Source organism: Dama dama, chromosome 20 (assembly GCF_033118175.1).
Source record: "Dama dama isolate Ldn47 chromosome 20, ASM3311817v1, whole genome shotgun sequence".
NCBI classification, from domain to species: domain Eukaryota; kingdom Metazoa; phylum Chordata; class Mammalia; order Artiodactyla; family Cervidae; genus Dama; species Dama dama.
Window position 1 is genome coordinate 72,738,506 of NC_083700.1, and position 23,562 is coordinate 72,762,067.

At 35.9% G+C, this 23,562-nt stretch overlaps 1 protein-coding gene across 1 annotated transcript in view; it reads left to right on the top strand.

The window, feature by feature from the left end:
• Nucleotides 1-23,562, top strand: part of ANKRD13C (ankyrin repeat domain 13C) — a 90,285-nt gene that overhangs the window by 59,625 nt on the left and 7,098 nt on the right. The window contains exons 8-12 of the mRNA XM_061121629.1: nt 2,270-2,401; nt 5,542-5,703; nt 16,229-16,308; nt 17,452-17,550; nt 20,685-20,785. Coding sequence (XP_060977612.1) covers nt 2,270-2,401; nt 5,542-5,703; nt 16,229-16,308; nt 17,452-17,550; nt 20,685-20,785 — 574 coding nt within the window. The remainder of the gene's footprint in view (nt 1-2,269; nt 2,402-5,541; nt 5,704-16,228; nt 16,309-17,451; nt 17,551-20,684; nt 20,786-23,562) is intronic.

Genomic DNA, 23,562 nt, shown 5'->3' on the forward strand with positions numbered 1-23,562 from the left:
GTCACCTTAGACAATATATAAATGAATGAGTATGGCTGTGTTCTAATAAAATTTTACTTATAAAAGCAGGCGGTGCACTGAATTTGACTTCTGTTCATAGTCTGCTGACCTTTATTCTAGACTTTCAGAAATGTACTAAATAATTTGAATTCTTGTGTCTTAAATAAAAATAGGATAGCTAATGAGGCAATAGATGAGTTAGAAAGATGATACTAAAAGAGAAGCCAGAGATTAAGGCTAGTGGTGTAAATATTAGGTGATGTATTTAGGGTATATGTGTGTGTATTTTATGTCTGAAAGAATATAGAAAAGCTAGATAGTGAACAGTAATTCTCAAGGCAAGGAATGCTTGTTTTTTTCTCATGTATGTGTATATATATATATATATATATAAGTAATAACTGTTTATTAAATGTTTGCTGGGTGAATGTAATTAATAACAGGTCATTTTCAATGATGTGGTTGAGATAGTCAGTGTACAATTTATAGAGGAGTTCTGTTTCAAATGTTTTTTGCGGGCTTCCCTCATGGCTCACTGCTAAAGAATCTGCCTGCCAGTGCAAGAAAGAGACATGGGTGTGATCCTCGGTCCAGGAAGATCCCACATGTCAAGAATCAACTAAGCCCATGTGCCACAACCATTGAGCCTGCGCCCTGGAGCCTGTGTTCTGCAACACGAGGAGCCACTGCGATGAGAACACAGTGCCACAACTAGAGAGCAGCCCCCACTCACCTAAACTAGAGAAAAGCCCATGCGCACAGCCAAAAATAAATCCATTAATAAGAATAAATAAAAAAAGTTTATTTGAAATGGGATGTTTGCAAGTTAAGGCAAATTTCTTCGTAGGTAGTGTTATATATAGTGTTGTTCCCAAGCTAATACATGAAATCCTAATTTATAACATGTTTGCATCATGAGGATTAATAGTTCTATACAATCTATGCCAGCCAAAATTTTGCAGTTGTGTTCAGAATAAGTTTGGGTTATCAGGAATACATTTTCATCTGTTACAGCCTTAGCATTAATGTCAAGATTTTCCATTCCTCACTTGCAAGGGTGAAGGAAATGTGGGTGAAAGTTTGGTGGTGAGGAATAAAAATTGGGCCTCTTGGGAATCTAGAAATCAGGAAATATGGAAAATAGAGCCTCTAGTTATTGTAAACCCTATGGATGGTTCTCACTCTTCACTAAGGCTCTGGGTTCTTCCTTTTTTCTCCTCCTCTCTTTCGGATTCTGTGGTCCTAAGTATCAGGGAAACTCTTTTAGCCTATTAGAGAATAGAACCTCATTTATTACTTACTCAGTTACTCTTCTGTACTTGGTCATTTAGTTATGTTTCTGTACATGAAACAAGCGCAAAGCTTTCTCTTTTAAAAAATAATTATTGATCAATTATTATATGCCAGCTCTGTGGAATATGTTGAAGCAAGGCTGCTAATTGAGTTTGGAAACCATGGGATGATATTTATGGATTCCTTTTCTTTCTGTGATGAGTACAGAGAAGATCCTATACTCCTTTCCTTTCTTTCCTTTCCTTTCTTTCCTTCCCTCTCTTCCCTTCCTTCCTTCCACTTAAAACTATTGGGAAAGAAGGGTTCAAATGATAGCAGTGGGTCTTCAGGTTAAAAAACTTAAGTAAGATTCATCTGTATTAAAGAAAACAAAACCTTTGTATAGGCATTTTGTCTCAGACCTGTCTACTTAATTCTTAAATCTTCTGTAATTACGTACTCTGTGTTTATGTAATGAGTAATCTAGTATTATTTCCATTATATATTTCTGTGATGGGGTAAACTATTATTATTTTCATTACAAGGTACATTTTTCATGTGTCCTGTATTTTTAGATTCATAATTAGTTATAATTCTAACTTATTTAGATGAAAGTGAAAGTCACTTAGTCATGTCTGACTCTTTGCAACCCCATGGACTATCCAGTCCATGGAATTCTCTAGGCCAAAATACTGGAGTGGGTAGCCTTTCTATTCTATGGGGGATCTTCCTAACCCAGGGATCGAACCCAGGTCTCTTGCATTGCATGTGGATTCTTTACCAGCTGAGCCACAAGGGAAGCCCAACTTATTTAGAGATATGACGTTTAAACTTCTGTAATTGTTTTTAGAATTGGTCCTTTTTGCTTTTTGAAATGTATAATGTTTTAATTGTTGATGCTTTCATTTGTGGCACTAATAACCTTTAAAAACTTAGTTTCTTTTTTAAAAAAAAAACAAACTTAGTTTCTTATATCTACCTTTTGCCTCCACCTCAGGAATCAGAGATGGAAACAGAAGAAGAGGTTGACATTTTAATGAGTAGTGATATTTACTCTGCAACCTTATCCACCAAATCAATTTCTTTCACGCGTGCCCAAACTGGATGGCTTTTTCGGGAAGATAAAACAGTATGTGCAAATCGAGATTTTTACACTTTAAAAACTGTTCAGTATTTAGTATTGCCAAAATAATGTGATGGAAACGCATGTAGAACAAGTAGCTTAATTGTCAAGTTATGTATTCTTTTCTCCTTGAATCTCAGTAGGGAATTATAATGGTTGGTTACAGAGTTGGAAGATCATCTTACAGAAGCCAGGAGAGAAAGCTCCAGGAGAGAAAGCTTAGTTCATTTGAATTTTATGTTGAAAAATATTCTTGTTGTTAGTTGCCTTGTTGTTAAATAGGAAACAATGTCTTCACATGGTTCTGTTATATTTCTAATGCTTTAATTTTAAGAAGACCATAAAGAAGCTACACTGTTAAATTCATTTCCCTGGACCTTTTTTCTACTTTTCAACTTTAAAACTATTTACTTATCCATTATCTGTTCTTGAGTATTCCATATATTTGACTAAAGCTAAACAAGCTTACATTTCTACAGTACTTGTTAAATTAAATCTCAGTGGAGGTTTCTCCATTAGTAAATTGTAAATTCTTTCCATAATTCTTATTTCATCTGCTCAAAATATACTCACACATTTTTTAGTTGGATGTATGAAGAAGCATTTTATAAAATTTTTAAGAATAACTGGGTAAAATTAGGGTTCTCTGAGAAACAAAATCAATAGGAGATCTATATCTATCTGTATATATGTATATCTGTATGTATATATACATACATATAGACAGAAGGAGAGAAGGGTGAGGAAGAGGTTGATTTACTTTAAGGAATTAGCTTGTGTGAATGTGGGAGCTGGTAAGTCTGAGATTTGTTGAGTAGTCTAGCAGGCTGAAAATTCTGGAAAGAGTTTTATGGTTTTGAGTCTGAAATCTATAGATCAGAATCTCAGGCAAGGTTTCTGTGTTGCAGTCTTGAGGCAGAATTGCTTTTCCTTTGGGAAACCTTAGTCTTTGCTCTTCAGGCCTGCATTTGATTGGAAACAGCCTTCCCACGTTATGAGGGTAATCTGCTTTACTCCAAGTCTACAGATTTAAATTTCAGCTAATCTAAAAAATGCCTTCTTGGAATTCCTCAGCAGTCCAGTAATTAGGACATGCTTTCACCACCATGGCCTTGATTCAGTCCCTTCTTGGAGAACTGAGATCCTGTAAGCTGTGTGGTGCACCCCCCCCAACACCAAATGTTGTCTTCGTAGCAACATCTTGACTGGTGTGTGTTTGAACAGTTGGGCATCATAGTTTAGCCAAATTGACATAAAATTAACTACCACACAATCTTACATGTAAAGCTGAGAAATCCCCCTTGACTACAGCTTATAGTCCCAGAGTCTTTAGCAGAACATTATCCAGGTGTATATCTTCCTGACTTTTTTTATGCTTTATGTACATTGTTGTTCAGTTGCTCAGTCCTGTCCAACTCATTGTACTTTGATATATATCTATAATAATCAATATATCTCAATGTGTGTTGATAATATCTTTAATAATATTTAGTTATTGATACAAATATTTATTTTTTCATAAAGTGTCATTACATTGTATCTGTTGTTTTGCAACTCCCCCCCACCCCCAATTTTTAGTATGTCTTAGAAGTATTTTCTTTTCAGTAGTATTACTTTATTCTTCTTAGCTACTGCATTGTATTCCATAGTATGGATATACTATAATTTATTTACTTAGTCTCGTATTTTTGGATGTTTAGGTGGATACACATTTGTGTCCAGTTTTCTCCCACTATAAATGATGTTACATTTACCATCCTTTTATATCCCTTTGCATTGTCTTTTATAGCTAGCAAGAAATGGAATGGTTGTATTATGGGAAATATAGATTTAAATATTTTTATTGATATGACTTGTTTTTTGATTTATTTTTAATAAATGCTTTTTCATTATAAGATTTCAAAAATTGATCATTATCACCTGAATGTTTCCCAACCACAGAAAAATTCTCACTTTTGAGATCTAGGTTCATCAATTTTCATCTCTAAGCCTGTTTGGCAACAAGTAACATTATAGGATTTCCAGATGTGAGATCCTATACTGCAATCCATTTGTTGGCCTGAGTCGTATTTGTACTCTGTTCTTCTGGACAGCATTAGAAGGATCACTTCAAGAGAAGATAAAAATTGAAGCTGCTGTTCATCTAGTACTACTGCTAAGCAGCTCAAAGCTCTTGAAGAGTGTCTAGGTGATCTTCTTAAATCTTTGACAGGTAAGGAGGGAGTCAGTAATTGCTTATAGTTCCCATTTTGTAGGTAGAAACAGGTGCAGAGTGCCTGTCTAATGATTGGTGAGGAAGCCACAGAGCAAGATAGAAACAGGAGCCACTCTAAACGCTTAGTTCTGGAATGCCAGAAAGCAGCAGCAAGAGAAGTGATTTGCATACAGGTGGAAATGGGAAGCCTGTTTTTAGTAAGTTACTGATCCTGTTGTTTGTGGTAAGGTATTTCAAACTCTGACCACCTGTGGGTCTGAAAAAAGTGAAGGCTAATGTTGAAGGAGGACTCTTCTTGATGTCCTTTTATTCCATTTGAGTTCCCCATTCCCAATACATGATATAAACATAAATTGTACTAGTCAGCAAGACTGCTTGGTGGTTCTCTTTTTGTTGAAAGAAGCAAGCAACTGTGTCTTGGAAGTTTGGGCCTACTAGAGAATACTGGAACGGGTAATTAATTTTAGTTGTACTAGAAGTTTTTATGTGACTTAGTTTATTGCTTTTTATTCTAGTTTTTATTTCTATCTATAAAATGGGAACGTTAATTATCCCTGACCCCTCCTTATAACTCATGATATTTGACTATTAGCTAAATTAAGTTTTCTGTAGCTTTGTGCTACTTAGTAGATTCTAAAGGAATACTATGTGCTGTTTTTACTTAGTCTTAATTCATTGGAGATTAACTACCTGCATTTTATGTGTTTAAAACGTTTCCTTTACAAATTTAAAATGTGTAATGTTATGTATTTTTTAGCTTAATAGAATGTATAAAATAATTTGATGATTTTAAGTACCAGAGGAATATTTATTTTCATCTAAATGTTACATGTTTATGGAGAAACTGTATATTTTAGTTTGAAACTTAAAAAAAAAATCTAAGGTAAACTTTATTTGTTTTATTATTTTGAAATATTTGATTTCATTTTAGGAAAGGGTAGGAAACTTTTTGGCCGACTTTTATCTGGTGAATGGACTTGTTTTAGAATCAAGAAAAAGAAGAGAACATCTCAGTGAAGAAGACATTCTTCGAAATAAGGCCATTATGGAGAGTTTGAGTAAAGGTGGAAACATAATGGAACAGAATTTTGAGGTATAATTTTACTTTTCTTAATTTATAATGTTCTAAGGGAGGGGTTAGAATTTATTCACAGCATTCAGTGAGTTTATTTAAGTATGCTCTTAGGTTTTGTTTACCGTGTATCACCTTTTATTTTTCTGTGATGGTCTGGTGATTTTTTTGTGAATCTTTTGTTGGTTTTTGAGTCTTCACTAATAAATAGATTAAAATCATTTTGTAAGCATGAAACCAAAGCATGATCCCTTTACATAAATTTTTTTCCACTTCATCAGCTGAAACCTGCTGCTGCTTTGAAGGGAAGGCCTTGCTAAAAATCTGCCTACTTTATGAAGTCATTTTTAGCCATTACCATCCAATAAATTTTTTATTCAGTATGTCTTTATTGAAAACATGCTACCTGCAAAGAATTGTGTGACAGTTAGGAAAGGAGAGGGAAATCAAGGAAATACCTAGGTGCCAGACAGGATAACTTGCGTCTGCAATCTTGTTTCCTTAGTAAGATGAATTGGACGGGTTCTTAAGTGTTTTTTATTTTAACAATTTTAGATTTTAAAACTTGAAAAAAAAAGATTCCCAAAGATTAACATTCTACGGCATTTTTTATAGCAGTGTTTTCAAATTGTACAATTGGGAGCCTCTAGTGGATTTTTACTGGTTCCAAATAGGAAAAGGAGTACGTCAAGGCTGTATATTGTCACCCTGCTTATTTAACTTATTAGCAGAGTACATCATGAGAAATGCTGGGCTGGAAGAAGCACAAGCTGGAATAAGGATTGCCGGGAGAAATATCAACAACCTCAGATATGCAGATGACACCACCCTTATGGTAGAAAGTGAAGAGGAACTAAAAAGCCTCTTGAGGAAAGTGAAAGAGGAAAGTGAAAAAGTTGGCTTAAAACTCAACATTCAGAAAACTAAGATCATGGCATCCGGTTCCATCACTACATGGCAAATAGATGGGGAAACAGTGGAAACAGTGGCTGACTTTATTTTTTGGGGGCTCCAAAATCACTGCAGATGGTGATTGCAGCCATGAAATTAAAAGACGCTTACTCCTTGGGAGGAAAGTTATGACCAACCTAGATAGCATATTAAAAAGCAGAGACATTACCTTGCCAACAAAGGTCCCTCTAGTCAAGGCTATGGTTTTTCCAGTAGTCATGTATGGATGTGAGAGTTGGACTGTGAAGAAAGCTGAGCGCTGAAAAATTGATGCTTTTGAACTGTGGTGTTGGAGAAGACTCTTGCGAGTCCCTTGGAATGCAAGGAGATCCAACCAGTCCAACCTAGAGGGGATCAATCCTGGGTGTTCTTTGGAAGGACTGATGCTGAAGCTGAAACTCCAGTACTTTGGCCACCTGATGCGAAGAGCTGACTCATTGGAAAAGACCCTGATGCTGGGAGGGATTGAGGGCAGGAGGAGAAAAGGACGACAGAGGATGAGATGGCTGGATGGCATCACTGACTCGATGGGCATGAGTTTGGGTAGACTACAGGAGTTGGTGATGAACAGGGAGGCCTGGTGTGCTGCAATTCATGGGGTCGCAAAGAGTTGGACTTGACTGAGCAACTGAAATGACTGACTGACTGAGTGGATTATGAATTCAGTTTAGTGGGCTATTATAACTCCTGCTTTTTTTTAAGTAGAATCTAAATTCAGATAATAAAAACTAGAGCACATAGTGTGTGTGTGGTTAGTTGCTCAGTGATGTCCAACTCTGTGACCTTATGGACTTGCACCCTGCCAGGCTGTTCAGTCCATGGGATTCTCCAGGCAAGAATACTGGAAAGGGTTGCCGTATTTCCTCCTCCAAGAGATCTTCCCATCCCAGGGATCAGATCCTTGATTCCTGCATCTCCTGATAGGTTCTTATTACTTTATGAATCAGTGGTGTCTGGGGTGTGTGTGTATGTTGTGTTTATGTATGTATGTGTTACTGCTGGGGTATAGTGCAAAACGTGAGTCACAGTCATGAAAAGATTAAAGGCTACTATGAGAAGACTTGAATTCCTTGAATGTCTAGTCTCTCCCCTGCGGTGTTGTGCCAAATTACATTTACATTTCAGTTCAGTCGCTCAGTCGTGTCCAACTCTTTGCGACCCCATGAACCGTAGCAGGCCAGGCTTCCCTGTCCATCAGTAACTCCTGGAGTCCACCCAAACCCATGTCCATTGAGTCGGTGATGCCATCCAACCATCTCATCCTCTGTTGTTCCCTTCTTCTCCTGCCCTCAATCTTTTGAGCATCAGGGTCTTTTCCAGTGAGTCCTTTGCATCAGGTGGCCAAAGTATTGGAGTTTCAGCTTCAACATCAGTCCTTCCATGAACACTCAGGACTGATTTCCTTTATTTAGGATGGACTGGTTGGATCTCCTTGCATTCCAAGGGACTCTCAAGAGTCTTCTCCAACACCACAGTTCAAAAGCATCAATTCTTCTGCACTCAGCTTTATAGTCCAACTCTCACATCCATTCATGACTACTGGAAAAACCATAGCCTTGACTAGACGGACCTTTGTTGACAAAGTAATGTCTCTGCTTTTTAATATGCTGTCTAGGTTGGTCATAACTTTCCTTCCAAGGAGTAAGCGTCTTTTAATTTCATGGCTGCAATCACCATCTGCAGTGATTTTGGAGCCCAGAAAAATAAAGTCAGCCACTGTTTCCACTGTTTCCCCATCTATTTGCCATGAAGTGATGGAACCGGATGCCATGATCTTAGTTTTCTGAATGTTGAGTTTTAAGCCAACTTTTTCACTTTCCTCTTTTACTTTCATCAGGAGGCTCTTTAGTCCTTCTTCACTTTCTACCATAAGGGTGGTGTCATCTGCATATCTGAAGTTATTGATATTTCTCCCGGCAATCCTTATTCCAGCTTGTGCTTCCTCCAGCCCAGCGTTTCTCAGGATGTATTCTTTATATAAGTTAAATAAGCAGGGTGACAATATACAGCCTTGATGTACTCCTTTCCTGATTTGGAGCCAGTCTGTTGTGCCATGTCCAGTTCTAACTGTTGCTTCCTGACCTGCATACAGGTTTCTTAAGAGGCAGGTCAGGTAGTCTGGTATTCCCATCTCTTTGAGAATTTTCCAGTTTATTGTGATCCACACAGTAAAAGGCTTTGGCATAGTCAGTAAAGCAGAAATAGATATTTTTCTGGAACTCTCTTGCTTTTTTGATGATCCAGTGAATGTTGGCAGTTTAATCTCTGGTTCCTCTACCTTTTCTAAAACCAGCTTTAACATCTGGAAGTTCATGGTTCATGTACTGTTGAAGTCTGGCTTGGAGAATTTTGAGCATTACTTTACTAGTGTGTGAGATGAGTGCAATTGTGCGATAGTTGGAGCATTCTTTGGCCTTGCCTTTGTTTGGGATTGAAATGGAAACTGACCTTTTCCAGTCCTGTGGCCACTGCTGAGCTTTCCAAATTTGCTCACATATTGAGTGCAGCACTTTCATAGCATCATCTTTTAGGATTTGAAACAGCTCAACTGGAATTCCATCTCCTCCACTAGCTTTGTTCATAGTGATGCTTTCTAAGGCCCACTTGACTTCACATTCCAGGATGTCTGGCTCTAGGTGAGTGATCACACCATCATGATTATCTGGGTCGTGAAGATCTTTTTTGTATAGTTCTTTGTATTCTTGCCACCTCTTCTTAATATCTTCTGCTTCTGTTAGGTCCATACCATTTCTGACCTTTATTGTGCCCATCTTTGCATGAGATATTCCCTTGATTTCTCTAATTTTCTTGAAGAGATCTCTAGTCTTTCCTATTGTATTGTTTTCCTCTATTTCTTTGCATTGATCACTGAGGAAGGCTGTCTTATCTCTCCTGGCTATTCTTTGGATCTCTGCATTCAAACGGGAATATCTTTCCTTTTCTCCTTTGCTTTTTGCTTCTCTTCTTTTCACAGCTCTTTGTAAGTCTTCCTCAGACAGCCATTTTGCTGTTTTGCATTTCTTTGTCCTGGGGATGGTCTCAATCCCTGTCTCCTGTACAATGTCATGAAGCTCCGTCCGTAGTTCATCAGGTACTCTGTCTATCAGATCTAGTCCCTTAAATCTATTTCTCACTTCCACTGTATAGTCACAAGGGAATCGATTTAGGTCATACCTGAATGGTCTAGTGGTTTTCTCCACTTTCTTCAATTTCAGTCTGAATTTGGCAATAAGGAGTTCATGATCTGAGCCACAGTCAGCTCCCAGTCTTGTTTTTGCTGACTATATAGAGCTTCTCCATCTTTGGCTGCAAAGAATATAATCAGTCTGATTTCGGTGTCGACCATCTGGTGATGTCCATGTGTAGAGTCCTCTCTTGTGTTAGGGATAGACAAGCTTTGTAGAATAGTATGCCAGGTTTCAGCTAATTCATGGTAATAACTGTGTGTTTGTAAAATTATTTTAATGTTTAAGAAGTTTATATATTGAGCAAATCAGTCATTGTTTAATGAGTACAGGATGTAAAAGTACTCAAGAATCCACATTAAATGTTTAAGTTAAATTTGTGATCATACCAGTTTAGCATGATCCTATTCTCTTCCTGCCAGATCCTCTTTGCAGTCCTCAATTTTCTTTTGTCCTTGGGATAGAGCCTCCCTAGACTTTATTTTCCAGATACCTCCTGGTATTTACTGATCTCTTGATCAGTAGGAGATGTAGGATGTGTTATGTTCAGGTAATAGGAGATGAATTGAGAGAGGGAATGATGAGCTTAATCTTTGACAAAGCCACTACCCTTTTTCATTTTTAAACAGCCAAAAAAGCCATTTCTTTGGTCTTACATTGTTATTTACATTTTATTACAGTTCTCTTTAAAAAGATGATATTGTTGTGCTTATTGCTTATTGCTTATAGGTGCTTACTGCTACCCTTGTTTAATTTTGGCAGTAAACCATTTTGAGATAAGTACACAAGTTACTTTCTTTAGGGCAGAATTTGTAACTTGATGCAATTGAATTGTTAAAGGGGTCTTTAATTGGCATTTTAATCAAATACAGTTTTACACATTGAAATTAAAACTTAGTTTAATCCCAATTGCCTATATAATGGGAGTTAAATAATTAAACTTTTGACTTCTAATTAGCAGTCAAAGGAAATGGTTCCTGGGTATTGTGTGAAGTATTTTTCCATATATTATCTCATTTAGTTATTAATTATTACAGTGACCTACTGAGATTGAAGCTAGGAGGAGAAGTGGACGACAGAGGATAGGATGGTTGGATGGCTTCACCGACTCAATGGATATGAGTTTGAGTAAGCTCTGGGAGTTGGTGATGGACAGGGAGGCCTGTCGTGCTGCAGTCCATGGGGTCGCAAAGAGTAGGATATGACTGAACAACTGAACTGAGATGACTATCCTTATGCAGTTTTATAGAAAGGAGAGTGAAGTTTAAAGAAATTAATATATCTGAAATCACAAAGCTATAGGTAGCAAAGATGGGTTTTGATTCTAGAACCCTTATCCCAGGTTCTTCTTCTTGTTTTAAGTATATTGCTTCCCAGTCTGCCTTTGTTATAGTCTCTTCTTTGTGTGTATCCACATATTTAACTCATCTTAGCAATTCTTTCAGAATATTGTGAAGTTGAACCTGGGAAAGGAGTAAGGGAAGTTTGCTATTGAAAAGTATATTAAAAGTTAGTATTGTGTTTTTTTCAGTGATGTCTCTAAAGCATATTAGTAAAAAACATGTTTTTGGTTTTGGAGCATTATTGAACTTTTTGCAAGCCTGGAAAACATGTTTGACTATTTTTATTATGATTGTTTTCAAAAGACATGAAAATATTGTATATATACATATATGTATATATATTTTTTCTTTTCTTTTTTTTCATTTTTGGGTGGCATTGCATTGCTTGTGGGACCTTAGTTCCCTACACAGGGATTGAACCTGTGCCTCTGCAGTGAAAGCGTGGTGTTGTAACTACTGGGTTACCAGGGAATTCCCAAAAATACTATATTTTAAAGCCACATTTTAATAGAATTGCAGTTCTTAAAAATAAATATGCTAGTCTTTCAGAATGAATTTATGTTCTTTATTCTAAATAACTAGCTTTTGAGTTTCTTCTTGTTTTTATAGTCAAATATTTGTTTTAATTTTTATAAAAATTAGCTTATAAGTAGCATTTAGGAGAAATTGCTGTTTAACTAGTTTTGCCATGCTTACTTCTTCTCTCCTCCTTTCCAGACATAGTTCTAATATTTAGTATATATTTTTAACAATATTTTTTATAATAAAATTTAAGTGCTCAGAAATTCCTAAGTCATGGCTACTTGCTCCTATACTTTTGGTGCTGCTTTCCACTTTGTTCTATCCAGTTGGAGGGAGCAATGTACTATTTATACCTTAGACAGTCATTGAGAAAAGTATTAATTGTATGCCACTAGATATATATATAGAGAGAATATTGAGTTAAACTCTGTTAGTGATTATATATTTTTTAATATATTAAATCAAAATAGGAACACATAGACATAAAATACATGAATGCCTTAAACTTCCAGAAATCTTTGCAACATAAAATACTAGAATTTAGCAAATCTAGCAATAAATTAAAACTCTCTTTTTATACTTTAAGGAAAACAGGCATTAGAAGTTTGCATTTAGTTATGTAGGAAAGGGTTGATGTCATTTCAGTTACAGAGCCTGTTGACTTGGGGAAATAACAGAAAGCCATCTGGTGTCCTGTGGCAGCCTTCATGTCTTCCTGTTTCGTTAAATAGTTGTGAAAACTGCATGGAGGGAAGACTGACGGGTTCAACTGCAAGTATCAGTATATAACAAAGGGCAAGTTAGAATAAACATAAACTAAGACAGAGCTTATTAAAATGTAACAACTGATTTTCATAATGATGAGGTCAAGTGTTCAGTAAAAGGTTAAATTAGATTCATTACAGTCTCTACTAAGATGGGGGATATATAATACATAGTTTAGAAAGAATTCTACTGGAAATAGTAGAAACTTCTTAGAGAAGTTTATTACCTGAAAAAATATATGACATGCTACATTAATCATGCCAGGAAAATGAGTCTTCATTAAGATTTTATATATATATATAAAAACACTAGTTATAGCCAAATATATATACAAGTATTAAATATATATATAGGTATTAAATAGACTGGTTGCTTAGTGGTAAAGAACCTGCCTGCAATGCAGGAAATGCAGGTTGGATCCCTGGGCTGGGAAGATCCCCTGAAGGAGGGCGTGGCAACCCGCTCCAACCTGGAGAATCCCGTGGACCCAGGAGTCTGGTGTGCTACAGTCCCATGGGGCTGCAAAGAGTCGGACACAACTGAGCGACTAACACTTTCACTTTTTTCATGATATTAGTTTGGCTGACTGTAAGAGATTCAAAATTACGGTAACTTAAACAAGACAGGAGTTTATTTTTTTCTTATGTAAAAATCTGAGTTTGTATGGTTTCATTGCTCTGTGAGTTCATCTCAGACCTATCCTTTTTTTTTTTTTTCCTGTCTTATCAATATTTCTCTAGCGTTTCTAGGATCTAGCTCTCATCCACATGGTATACGATGGTTTATTACCTGTTTAGTATCCCAACCATTAGGAATAATTCCTAATAGTAATTAGGAAGGAAAGGCCATGCCTGTTCTGTTTGAGAACCCAACCAGAAGTTGCACACATCACTGCTCAAATCCCATTAATTAGAACTTAGTTACATGATAACACTTAGCTGGCTGTAAAGATGGCTAGAAAAGAAGTCTTTTATATAGGAAGTAATGTGTCCAGTCAAAAATTGGTAGAAGGTTCTTTTACAACAAAGAATAGGAGAATAGATTATTGATTGAGTAGACATCTAGTATTCTCCAATGTCTCTTTGTTAGATACATAACTGATGCTTCAGTTACCACATTAATACTAGTAACTCTCACCCAATATCTACCTTCAATTTTGACCTGACTTTTAATCACCAGATCTGTAGTATTTTCCTTCCTCCACATGGATAAACATAGGTATCTAAAATTTAGTATGTTTAAATCTGATCAGACAATTTTTTTCCTTCTCTGTCTTGAGTGGTACCACCATTATTTGCTACCATTATCTAAGTCAGCACCCTGACATTTATCCTTGAACTTCTTAACTTTCCTTACCTCTGTGTCTATAATTGATCACAAAATCCTAAAGATCTCGTGAATCTCTCTTCTTCTACTTTGAAATAGCTCCCCTTATCATTTCTCATTTGAATTACTGAGATAGCTTCCTAACTTACTGCTACCAGAATGAGCTCTCTGAAATAGATTGAACTATGTAAAGCCCTCAATAACTAAAATGTATAGAATATTTACTATTTGTTAGCCACTGTTTTAAGTATTTTAGGTTAACAAGCCAGTTTTATCCTTAGAACAACCCTGAGAGGTTATAGTTAACTAAACTTGAGACAAAAGAGATTGAATAATTTCCCAAAGTCAGCCAGTAATTGGCAAAGCCAGGATTTGGTCAGTCTGGTCCAATTTTTTTGTTCTAAAAGCTGCAAAATATTTGTCCATTGCTTTTTGAGCAAAATACAATCTACTTACTGCATAAAACCCTTTCAGACTCCTTTTTCTCTTCTGTCTTGCCCTTTTACCCTGCAGCTTGCTGTTTTTCCTTTCATGTATGCTACTTACGCCAACTAGACACACCACACTTGTAGTTTCCTAGTACAGCATGCTTTTTCTCACCATTGTTTGTTCGTCAGTGTCCTTCAGTTGATTATTTTGTTCTCTTTCTTTCAGACTTCTCCACTAGGAATCAGCCTTGCTCACACATCTTTTTGGCTGCCTACCCCAGCCTGGGTCAGGCAGTTCTCTTCTCTGTGCTCTTTATGCCATCCTCTTGATCTCTCTATCATAATAACCATCACCCTGGATTATAATTATCTACTTCCTGTGTATCTCTTTATAAGCTTCTCAAGGGCAGAATTTTGTCTTTCATACTACCTGATGTTCAAAAACTATTAGTTTCCTTTCGTCCCACGTTCTTCTGCCGTTACTCAGAGATCATCAATGATTTCTAGCCAACAAAATCTATGGCCAGTTTTTCAGGCTTCTTTAAAGTCTTTGTGTTATGGTACTGAAACAGTCTTTTCACTTCCATGATACCTTGGTACTCTGTTTTTTTTTTTTTTATTGATTAATCTCCTTTAATTTTAAAGGCTTTTAAAGTCTCCTTTATGTCCTCTTCCTGCACTCCCCCTTCCCCACCACCCCCAATCTGTGTGATTTTTAGGACTCAGTCATCATTCCTGTTTTCTTACTTTTTATTTAGTTAGAGAATTCTTAACATTATTTCTAAAATATGATTTCCTTTCTTCCTTCTCTTTTTGTAACTGCCCTCTAGGAACTTCCCAGTATAAAATATTCATTATTATTTATTGAATCTTTTCTAATGTGCCAAGCACTAACCCTTTCTATACATTATCTCATTGAATTTTTAACCATGAGGTGATGGTCATATTTCCATTTTGCTGGTGAGTTAAATTGACAGTTGTATAAAGTTACTTGTCCCAGGTCACACAACTACCAGCTAGTGGAGCTGGGTGGGATTCTGGCCCATTCTTGTGTCTTGAGAATCCTTGGTTTAACAGCTGCCTGTTAACATCTTAAACTCATTATATCCAAAACTATACTTCTCTGAATGGAACCTCTCCCAGTGGTACTGTTTTTTTTGTTGTTGTTACTTATAGCAGTCTTTCACTTATTACCCTTTTGCTGTATATAGTTTGTCTTGTTAATTTTTCCTTAGCAATTTCTACTCTACTCCCTTATTGCTTTATTGCCAGTTTATTGTATAGTGATCCAAATTGTTAGTTAGCAAAGACAAGGGGTAAGTTTTAAATCTGATATGACCCTTACCACTGTTGTTGATACTCCTCTTGAACTTTCCTCCCTAGTTGAAGTCAATCTAGTATTTTCATTATTAATTCTCCCTGTCCAAAATATTCTTTTTCTTTTCTTTTAAATTGGAGTGTTAATCTTCTAATCTCAATTTATTGTCTGTAGAAGACTTCCCTGTTTTCTGAACCCCTGTATTACCCAGTTTTTTGTAAGCACATTTTATCTTTAATCATTTAATATTTTGTATTCCTGATTAACTTTTCATGTTTGTATATGTTTTTTCTTTCCAGCTCTGAACTGTGAGCCCCATGAAGTCAAGATTAGTTTTTATACTTCTCTGTAGTTCCCATGTTCAGCATCTAGCATAATGTCAGAAACATTTTAGATGATTAAAGCATTGAATGAATGGATTTTACCTCTTGGATACTTTTCTTTTTATTTGAGATTTTTAAAATGATATTAATAATAAATATTACCGATGGAGCTTATATCATCATGGAACTATCTCCGAATAACCTCTTAAAGCATTATATTAATGATTTAAGGAGATTATAGTTTATTATATGTTTTAATTTTATATTTTTAAAATATAATTTTCTTTTCTCTCTCCCTCTCGGTCTCTTGTGTCTCTATTCCCCACTCCTCTTTCTCCCTGTCTCTCTCCCCCTTACTCTTTCTTTCTTTGTGTTTTATTGGCAGCCGATTCGAAGACAGTCCCTTACCCCTCCTCCTCAGAACACTATTACGTGGGAAGAGTATATATCTGCTGAAAATGGAAAGTAAGTGTTGATTTTGTTGTGTTTATGTATTTTTTGGCTTATAGAAAAAAAAAGTTTGTAAAAAATTTTTTTACAGAGAATTATTAGTATAGTTTTGTCTGAAGCACTTCTTTTTTCTTTTAAAAATGTGGATGAAGTATGATGAGGGTGGAGCATTCCTAATTACATTCTCTCTTTGAGTAAATTGTAGAGCCACAGTTCTACATCTCTCTTGCCAGTTTATATACTCCCCAAAACTCATACTCTAAGGAAATAGAATATGAAGACTGCCTAGTGAAATTGCTTGTTTGAGTTTTTTTCACTGTAAGATGAACTTTATATTCTCTTATTATCCAGTCTTTTGCAAGGTGTGTAAGGCCACTCATTGTTATCTGCTTTTTACGTTTCCATGTCATCATCCATTTGATTCAGCCTCTGCCAGACTACTTATTATCCTTACCCAAGACAATTGCTTACTGTTATATTGCTTATAATTAGTAAAGTACCTAGTACATAGTTTGTAGCCAGTAAATGTTGATTGAATAAAAGAATGATGAATGGTTTATTTTGAATGAATAAATAAATAAATTTTTCTAGCTGACCATATCAAAGAAGGTACTGTCTTTCATAGAAAATGTTCTTTTGTTGGAGAATAAATATCACTTACCCTCATGCTTGGGAAGAAGTTGTCTTGTTTTTAATCTTGAAAGGTTTGTAGTATACTTTTTAAATTTCTATAAAGTGTTTCTTTTTTATAATATTTGATAATATAAAATTCTTTATTCTTTACCTTCTAATTGATCAGTACTGAGAACCATAGATAGTAAAAAGAGATTGAATTGAATAAGTGATTTAAAAGATATGGAATGATATTTGTAAAGTTTGTTCTTTTCTAGGATTTTGCTTTGTTATTAACAATAGTGATTATTAAAATTATATTCGGTGTGAAATTAACTTTTTATACCTTGTTATTTTCCTTGTTACCCTTGTCTCAATTGTTATACATGTCTCATTCTCTTTTAGCATAATTTTATTTCTATCCTCAGAGTAAGAAAAGTTGAAATATTAATGAATGTCATTGGAAGATGACAGATTCTTCTTAGGATGATGATAGAGTGTGGAAAAAATTTCCTAATATTTTCTTTTTTTCTTTTTTAAATTTAGAGCTCCTCATCTGGGTAGAGAACTGGTGTGCAAAGAAAGTAAGAAAACATTTAAAGCCACAATAGCCATGAGCCAGGAATTTCCCTTGGGAATTGAATCGTAAGTTTGTTACTAACTGCACAAGTTTATGAAAGAGACTATTAAAATCTGAAGGCTATAATTATATTTGCATCTGAGTGGTGGATTTGAGGCCTTTGAAATGTAAAATAGCTTTTTCTTTGGCAGTGTCTACACCCTTCTAGAAATTTTCCAGTTCTCAAAATATTAACATTTTAATTATTTCAACTAAATTTTTGAATAATTTTTGTAAATTATAAAAATAATACATGAATACATGCTTATTGTAGAAAATCTAACAGTATGGAAGTTTATAGAATAAACATGGCAGTTTTCTTTGACTTTCCTAGTAGTTGACAGGTAAATAACTAATGTATTTTTGTCTAAATTTTGCTCTGTGTTTTTTTAGCACTTTTTGTAAAAATGGGGAAATAGTCTGCATTTTATTCTGTTTCCTTTTTTATTTTAAAAGTGAGTTTAAAAGTGACTTATCTTGGAGTTCTTAAAATAATTACATTATCTTTTTTTTTTCCTTTCCCTGGTATTTTATGGAATTAATGTACCGCCATTTATTTTTGTTAACCTCCTACTGATAAACATTTTAATTATTTGTAGTTTGTCACCATTATAAACAATACTCCCATGAATATCTTGAATATATCTTCCAAACCTGTATTCATCAGTTGCTCATTAAAAAAAAAAAAGTTTGGAAAGATGTGTGGAATGGGAGGTGGGTAGCTAGAGCTGATACTGACAGAACTGTAAATTCAGGCTTCTCGCTAAAGCAGGGGATGAGTTGAAGCCCTAGGCTTTCCTGCCTGGATCCTTCTACTTCCAGTCTGACCTAATACATTAAAAAAAAAATTCTTTTGGAAGAGAGCAGGACCCTTATTTATCTACGGGGTTCTGTACACATCCTATACTCCTCAGTAGCCAAGTTTTAGAAGAGCAGATAGAATTCCATAGCTAGTCTTCAAGCTGTTGGAAAATAAATTAATAGTTCTCAGAAGATGTAGGAAGGAAATTAGCCATACATACAAGTCTGCAAAATTTATCTTATCTTGGACCCAAAATGACTCTAAGATACTCTGGATATATATTGAAAGGAAGAAGAAAAGTGTGGCAAATTATAAGATGCTATCAATCTTAGGAGTTATTTCAATTTCAGAGATGTTAATATGTGAATAAAAATTAGGTATCTTAGAATTTATAAAATGTGACAATTATAACCACTCCCCCTTAAAAAAGTAAAATAAGGAACATAGATGGTATGTAAAAGCTAGACAAAGAACTCATTCTAGAATAAAATATAAGTCAAAATATAAGTTTTAGAAATATTTTAGGAGAACATAAAAGAACATGGTTGGTAAACTAGATCACTCTAAGATAAGACAATAGAATGAAATGAAAAGGAGATTATAAAGCTAAGGAAATAAATTAAGCACCAAATAGTGCTATTGCAAAACAAATACATTAGAAACAACAATGAACAGAACAGGTATGGCCAAAAATTAAATTTTGATAGCTTATAGTGAATCCAGCGAAAAGAAGTGCATGTGAGTGTTAAGTCTGCTCAGTCGTGTCCGACTCTTTGCGACCCTATGGACTATAGCCCGCCAGGCTCCTCTGGTCATGGGATTCTCCAGGCAAGAATACTGGAGTGGCTTGCTGTGCTCTCCTCCAGGGGAATCTTCTGGACCCAGGGATCGAACTCGCATCTCTTGTGTCTCCTGCATTGGCAGACGGGCTCTTTACCACTAGTGCCACCTGGGAAGCCCAGTGAAAGAAGTTAAAGGAATTTGAGAAGTAATATATATGGAGGATGATAATATTCATCAGATAATATTCATTCATTCACCTGAATATTCATTGGAAGGACCGATACTGAAGCTGCAACTCCAATAGTTTGGCCACCTGATGTGAAGAACTGACTCATTGGAAAAGATCCTGATGCTGGGAAAGATTGAAGGCAGGAGAAGGGGATGACAGAGGATGAGATGGTTGGATGGCATCACCGACTTGATGGACATGAGTTTGAGTAAGCTTCAGGAGATGGTGATGGACTGGGAAGCCTGGTGTGCTGTAGTCCGTGGGGTCACAAAGAATTGGACAGCTGAGCAACTGAACTGAACTGATACATGGAGGAGAGTGGTTCAATGTAAGGATCATTGCTGTTCCACTTAACTAAAAAGTCTCCAAAATGTAAAGAAAATAGTATTCAAAATATGATAGAAGGAAATTTTCTTGTGTGGAAGAATTAAATCTGTAGTCTGATTCGGCTCCAATAAAAAATAATAGACAAGAAGTAGTAACAGTGATTATCCTGATTAAACTATTGCATTTCAGTTGTTAATAGAGAACTCTCTAAAAGCATTCGGGAGAAAAGGTGTTAAAAAAACCAGCCTGACCTTACACTTTTTCACGTCTTGACATTGCTGAGGCAAAGAAAGTGTGATACCACAATTAGGTAAGATGTCATTTATATATCAAGGCAATTGCAAAGGACACAGAAGAATTCAGTCAATACAGCAGCCATGGGCCCTTTTTGAGAGAAAAATAATACTACTGAAATCAAATTCATCCAACCAAAGGCTAAAAGGAGGAGTTACAGTATAATGACTAGTCTAATACTTCGTGCTAAGAGTGCTTAAGACCTCTCAGCACTCGCTAAGAGACCCTGTGAAATTGTGTTAGTTAAGAGGGAGATAGTATAAACTGAAACTTTATGCCAGTCAGATTCCCCTTTCGTATGCAAAAAAGAAACACTCATTTATCAAATCTGTGAGAAATCAAGGAATAATAAACACTTAAGAGCCCTCTCACACACAAAATTGACAGTGAAATTCAGGCATCCAAACAGTAGGCTAATTAAAGAACTTGAGAATGTGTAGACTTTAGGAGGAGGACTAGTGTGAGCTTTGAGTCTGCTGAAATGTAGATCTAAGATCAGATAACTGTGGAAATTGTGGCTGCACAATAAAATGTAAAAGTTATAGACTCTGACACAGTGAAAAGAATAATAAAACAAAAAAATGAGGTAAAGGAGGTGTCATTTTTTCATCTTTAACATCTGTGATATTGGAGCTGTGATACTGTAAGTTTGGAGCATGTAGTTATAAAACATAAGGACACAATATAATCAATGTGAAAATTTTTTTTCTCCTTCCATATTTCAGATTATTGAATGTTTTGGAAGTAATAGCTCCCTTCAAGCACTTTAATAAGCTTAGAGAATTTGTTCAAATGAAACTTCCTCCAGGCTTTCCTGTAAAACTAGGTAAGAGAAAAATTGTCATGTAAATTTAATGTCTATTAGAAATACGGAGCTGTTTACTAACATTTAAAAAGAAATATTCTTTGAAGGAATATGAATTTCCTAGTTTATAATTTTATATGGTTTTTCTGTAATTACATGCATTGATATTCATATTTTGTCAAATATATAAAATGCTGGATAAAAACTCTCCTTGACTTAAAGCAAGTGTAAGTAAGGGATATACAAATATTTCATTCAAGAGGGTGTGAGTGACCTTATGCACTGTGATAATATTTTAATGTGAAATTGAGAGACAGGATTTTAGCCCATATTTTCTGCAGATTCTGAGCTTCTGAACAGTGGGAATATTTCTGGGGTCAACAGTCATTATTCAGGGATAAAGTAATAGTTATTACATTTTATTTTTCAGTCTTAAATATTTAAACTTAATTTCACTTTAAACAATGATCTTTCAAAACAGTAAACTCATTTTGTATATATTTATCTTCTTGACTATATTAGAAAAAGAGGAGTAAGACAGTACTTACAGGATCTTTAGGAGGTGAGGCTTAGATTTAGCAGTGATTTAAGCTCCATGGGGGGATTCCCAGGTGGCTCAGATGGTAAAGTATCTGCCTGCAATACAGGAGACCCCGGTTCAATCCCTGGGTTGGGAAGATCCTCTGGAGAAGGAAATGGCAACCCGCTCTGGTACTCTTGCCTGCAAAATTCCATGGATGGAAGAGCCTGGTAGGCCACAGTCCATGGGGTCACAAAGAGTCAGACACGACTGAGCGACTTCACTTCACTAAGCTCCATGGGGGCCTTCAATACCACCCATTGATCCAGCCACAAGTATTTAATCAGTGCTTACTGTGTGCTGAACCCTTTTCTAATGATGAGAGACAGCGAAAATCCCTGTCCTTTTGGTGTTTATATTCTGGATGGGATAGGGGGTATTATGGAGTAAATATAACTTTTATATAGTTTCTCTGATATGTTTACCTTGTTTCACTCAATATTACTGAAACCACATCTCAGAACAATTAGGGCAGGTGCTATACTCCCAGAAGTAATGCTTTTATTACTAAAAATTAAACCCAGCCTTCTCAATTTTTCAAATTTGGGAATATGCATATTGTGAGTTAAAATTGATTTTAAAACATATTCTCAATATGTCATTCTAGGTTCCCTTTGTGATATAAAAGTGCTGAGAACCCAACATCTACTTGAGTAAACCAATGATAAGACTGTAGGCAGAAATTGTTATAAACTAAAGCAAAGAAGAGCTGAGTGTTTGAGTTATGGATTATCACATAACTTTTTCTGCAGAAGCTTAAAATTCCACTGTCATTATCTATAGCCAGAAAATAGTTCAAGCATCGGACTCTCTTCTGTATATTGTATTTAAAAGGCACAGTGACAAACCTGAATAGAGGGCAGGGATTAAATATATGAAACTATTACTGTATTCACATTTTTTAAAGTTCCAAGTCAAAATCAAACTTCACAATACAAGATTTTGTGAAAAAGAAACACCCTGGTTATGTGGGAAGAAAGTCTGCAGCACTTTTTTGCAGGCATTTCTCTGACATAAAGCTTTATTGACAAGGGATTTATAATTTTTTGCTTATATACTTATAGGGAATTTGCTTAAGTATCTCTCTCATCTCTGTCCTTCTTTTACAATGACCCTATAAAATCTAGTCCTAGGTCAGTTTAATCTTCAGTCATTTCTGTTTCTATATTTAGGATAGACTGGACAATGGAGGGGGGAAATCTGGAAATTGTTAACACAACTGTATGTTTTCAAAATGAGCCAGAGCTTTTTTTTTTTGGTGTTTTTTTTTTGGCTGAGCTGCACGTGGACTCTTCATTGCTGTGATCGGGGCTTCCGTAGTTGTTTCTCTTGTTGTGAAACACAGGCTTAGTTGCCCTGTGGCATGTGGGATCTTAGTTCCCCAACTCCAGGATCAAACCCATGTCCCCTGCACTGGAAAGGGGACTCTTAACCACTGGTGTGCGTGTGTGCCAAGTTGCTTCAGGTTTGTATGACTCTGTGCAACCCCATGGACTGTAGCCCACCAGGCTCCTCTGTCCATGGGATTCTCCAGGCAAGAATCCTGGAGTGGGTTGCCATGCCATCCTCCAGGGGATCTTCCTGACCCAAGAAACGAACCTGTGTCTCTTATGTCTCCTGCAGTGATAGGTGGGTTCTTTACCACTAGTGCCACCTTCTCTGGACCATCAGGGAAGTCCTCAGCCAAAGCTTTAAAATGCTAATTCTGATGATCTTTTCTCTGATTTGCTGCTTCTCTCAGTCTGCTTTTGAAGGCTAAATCTGACCCTCCTTCATCAGTCCCCATCCACATCCCCTCTGTTGCTTCCTCCCACAGTCTAAGCAGATAAGTTTTTTGTTTTCTTAGTTACAAAAAGAGGCCATCAGAAGTAATGAGACCTCCCCCATTACTCCCAACCTTCCATACAAACTTTTTGCCCCAAGCCCTATCTTTTCTTCCAGCTTTTCTATCTCAGTGGAAGTGGTGTCCCTTTTCTTAGCTTGAGTAATCTCTTCATTTGTACTATGGATCTGTTCTCCTTCCCACTTTTTAAAAAAGCTTGCTTTGTTTTCCTCCATTTCTTCTTTACCTCCCAACTGCTTTAGTATAGCCTTCTTCTCTTAGCTGTTAGGCTGTGTTCAGGTCTTTAAAGTTCAACCAAAGGTCTTTCTCCTTTTAAAATTCAACCAGTCTAGGAAATTTCCTAGTGGCCTGGTAGTTAGGATTCTGGGCCTTCAC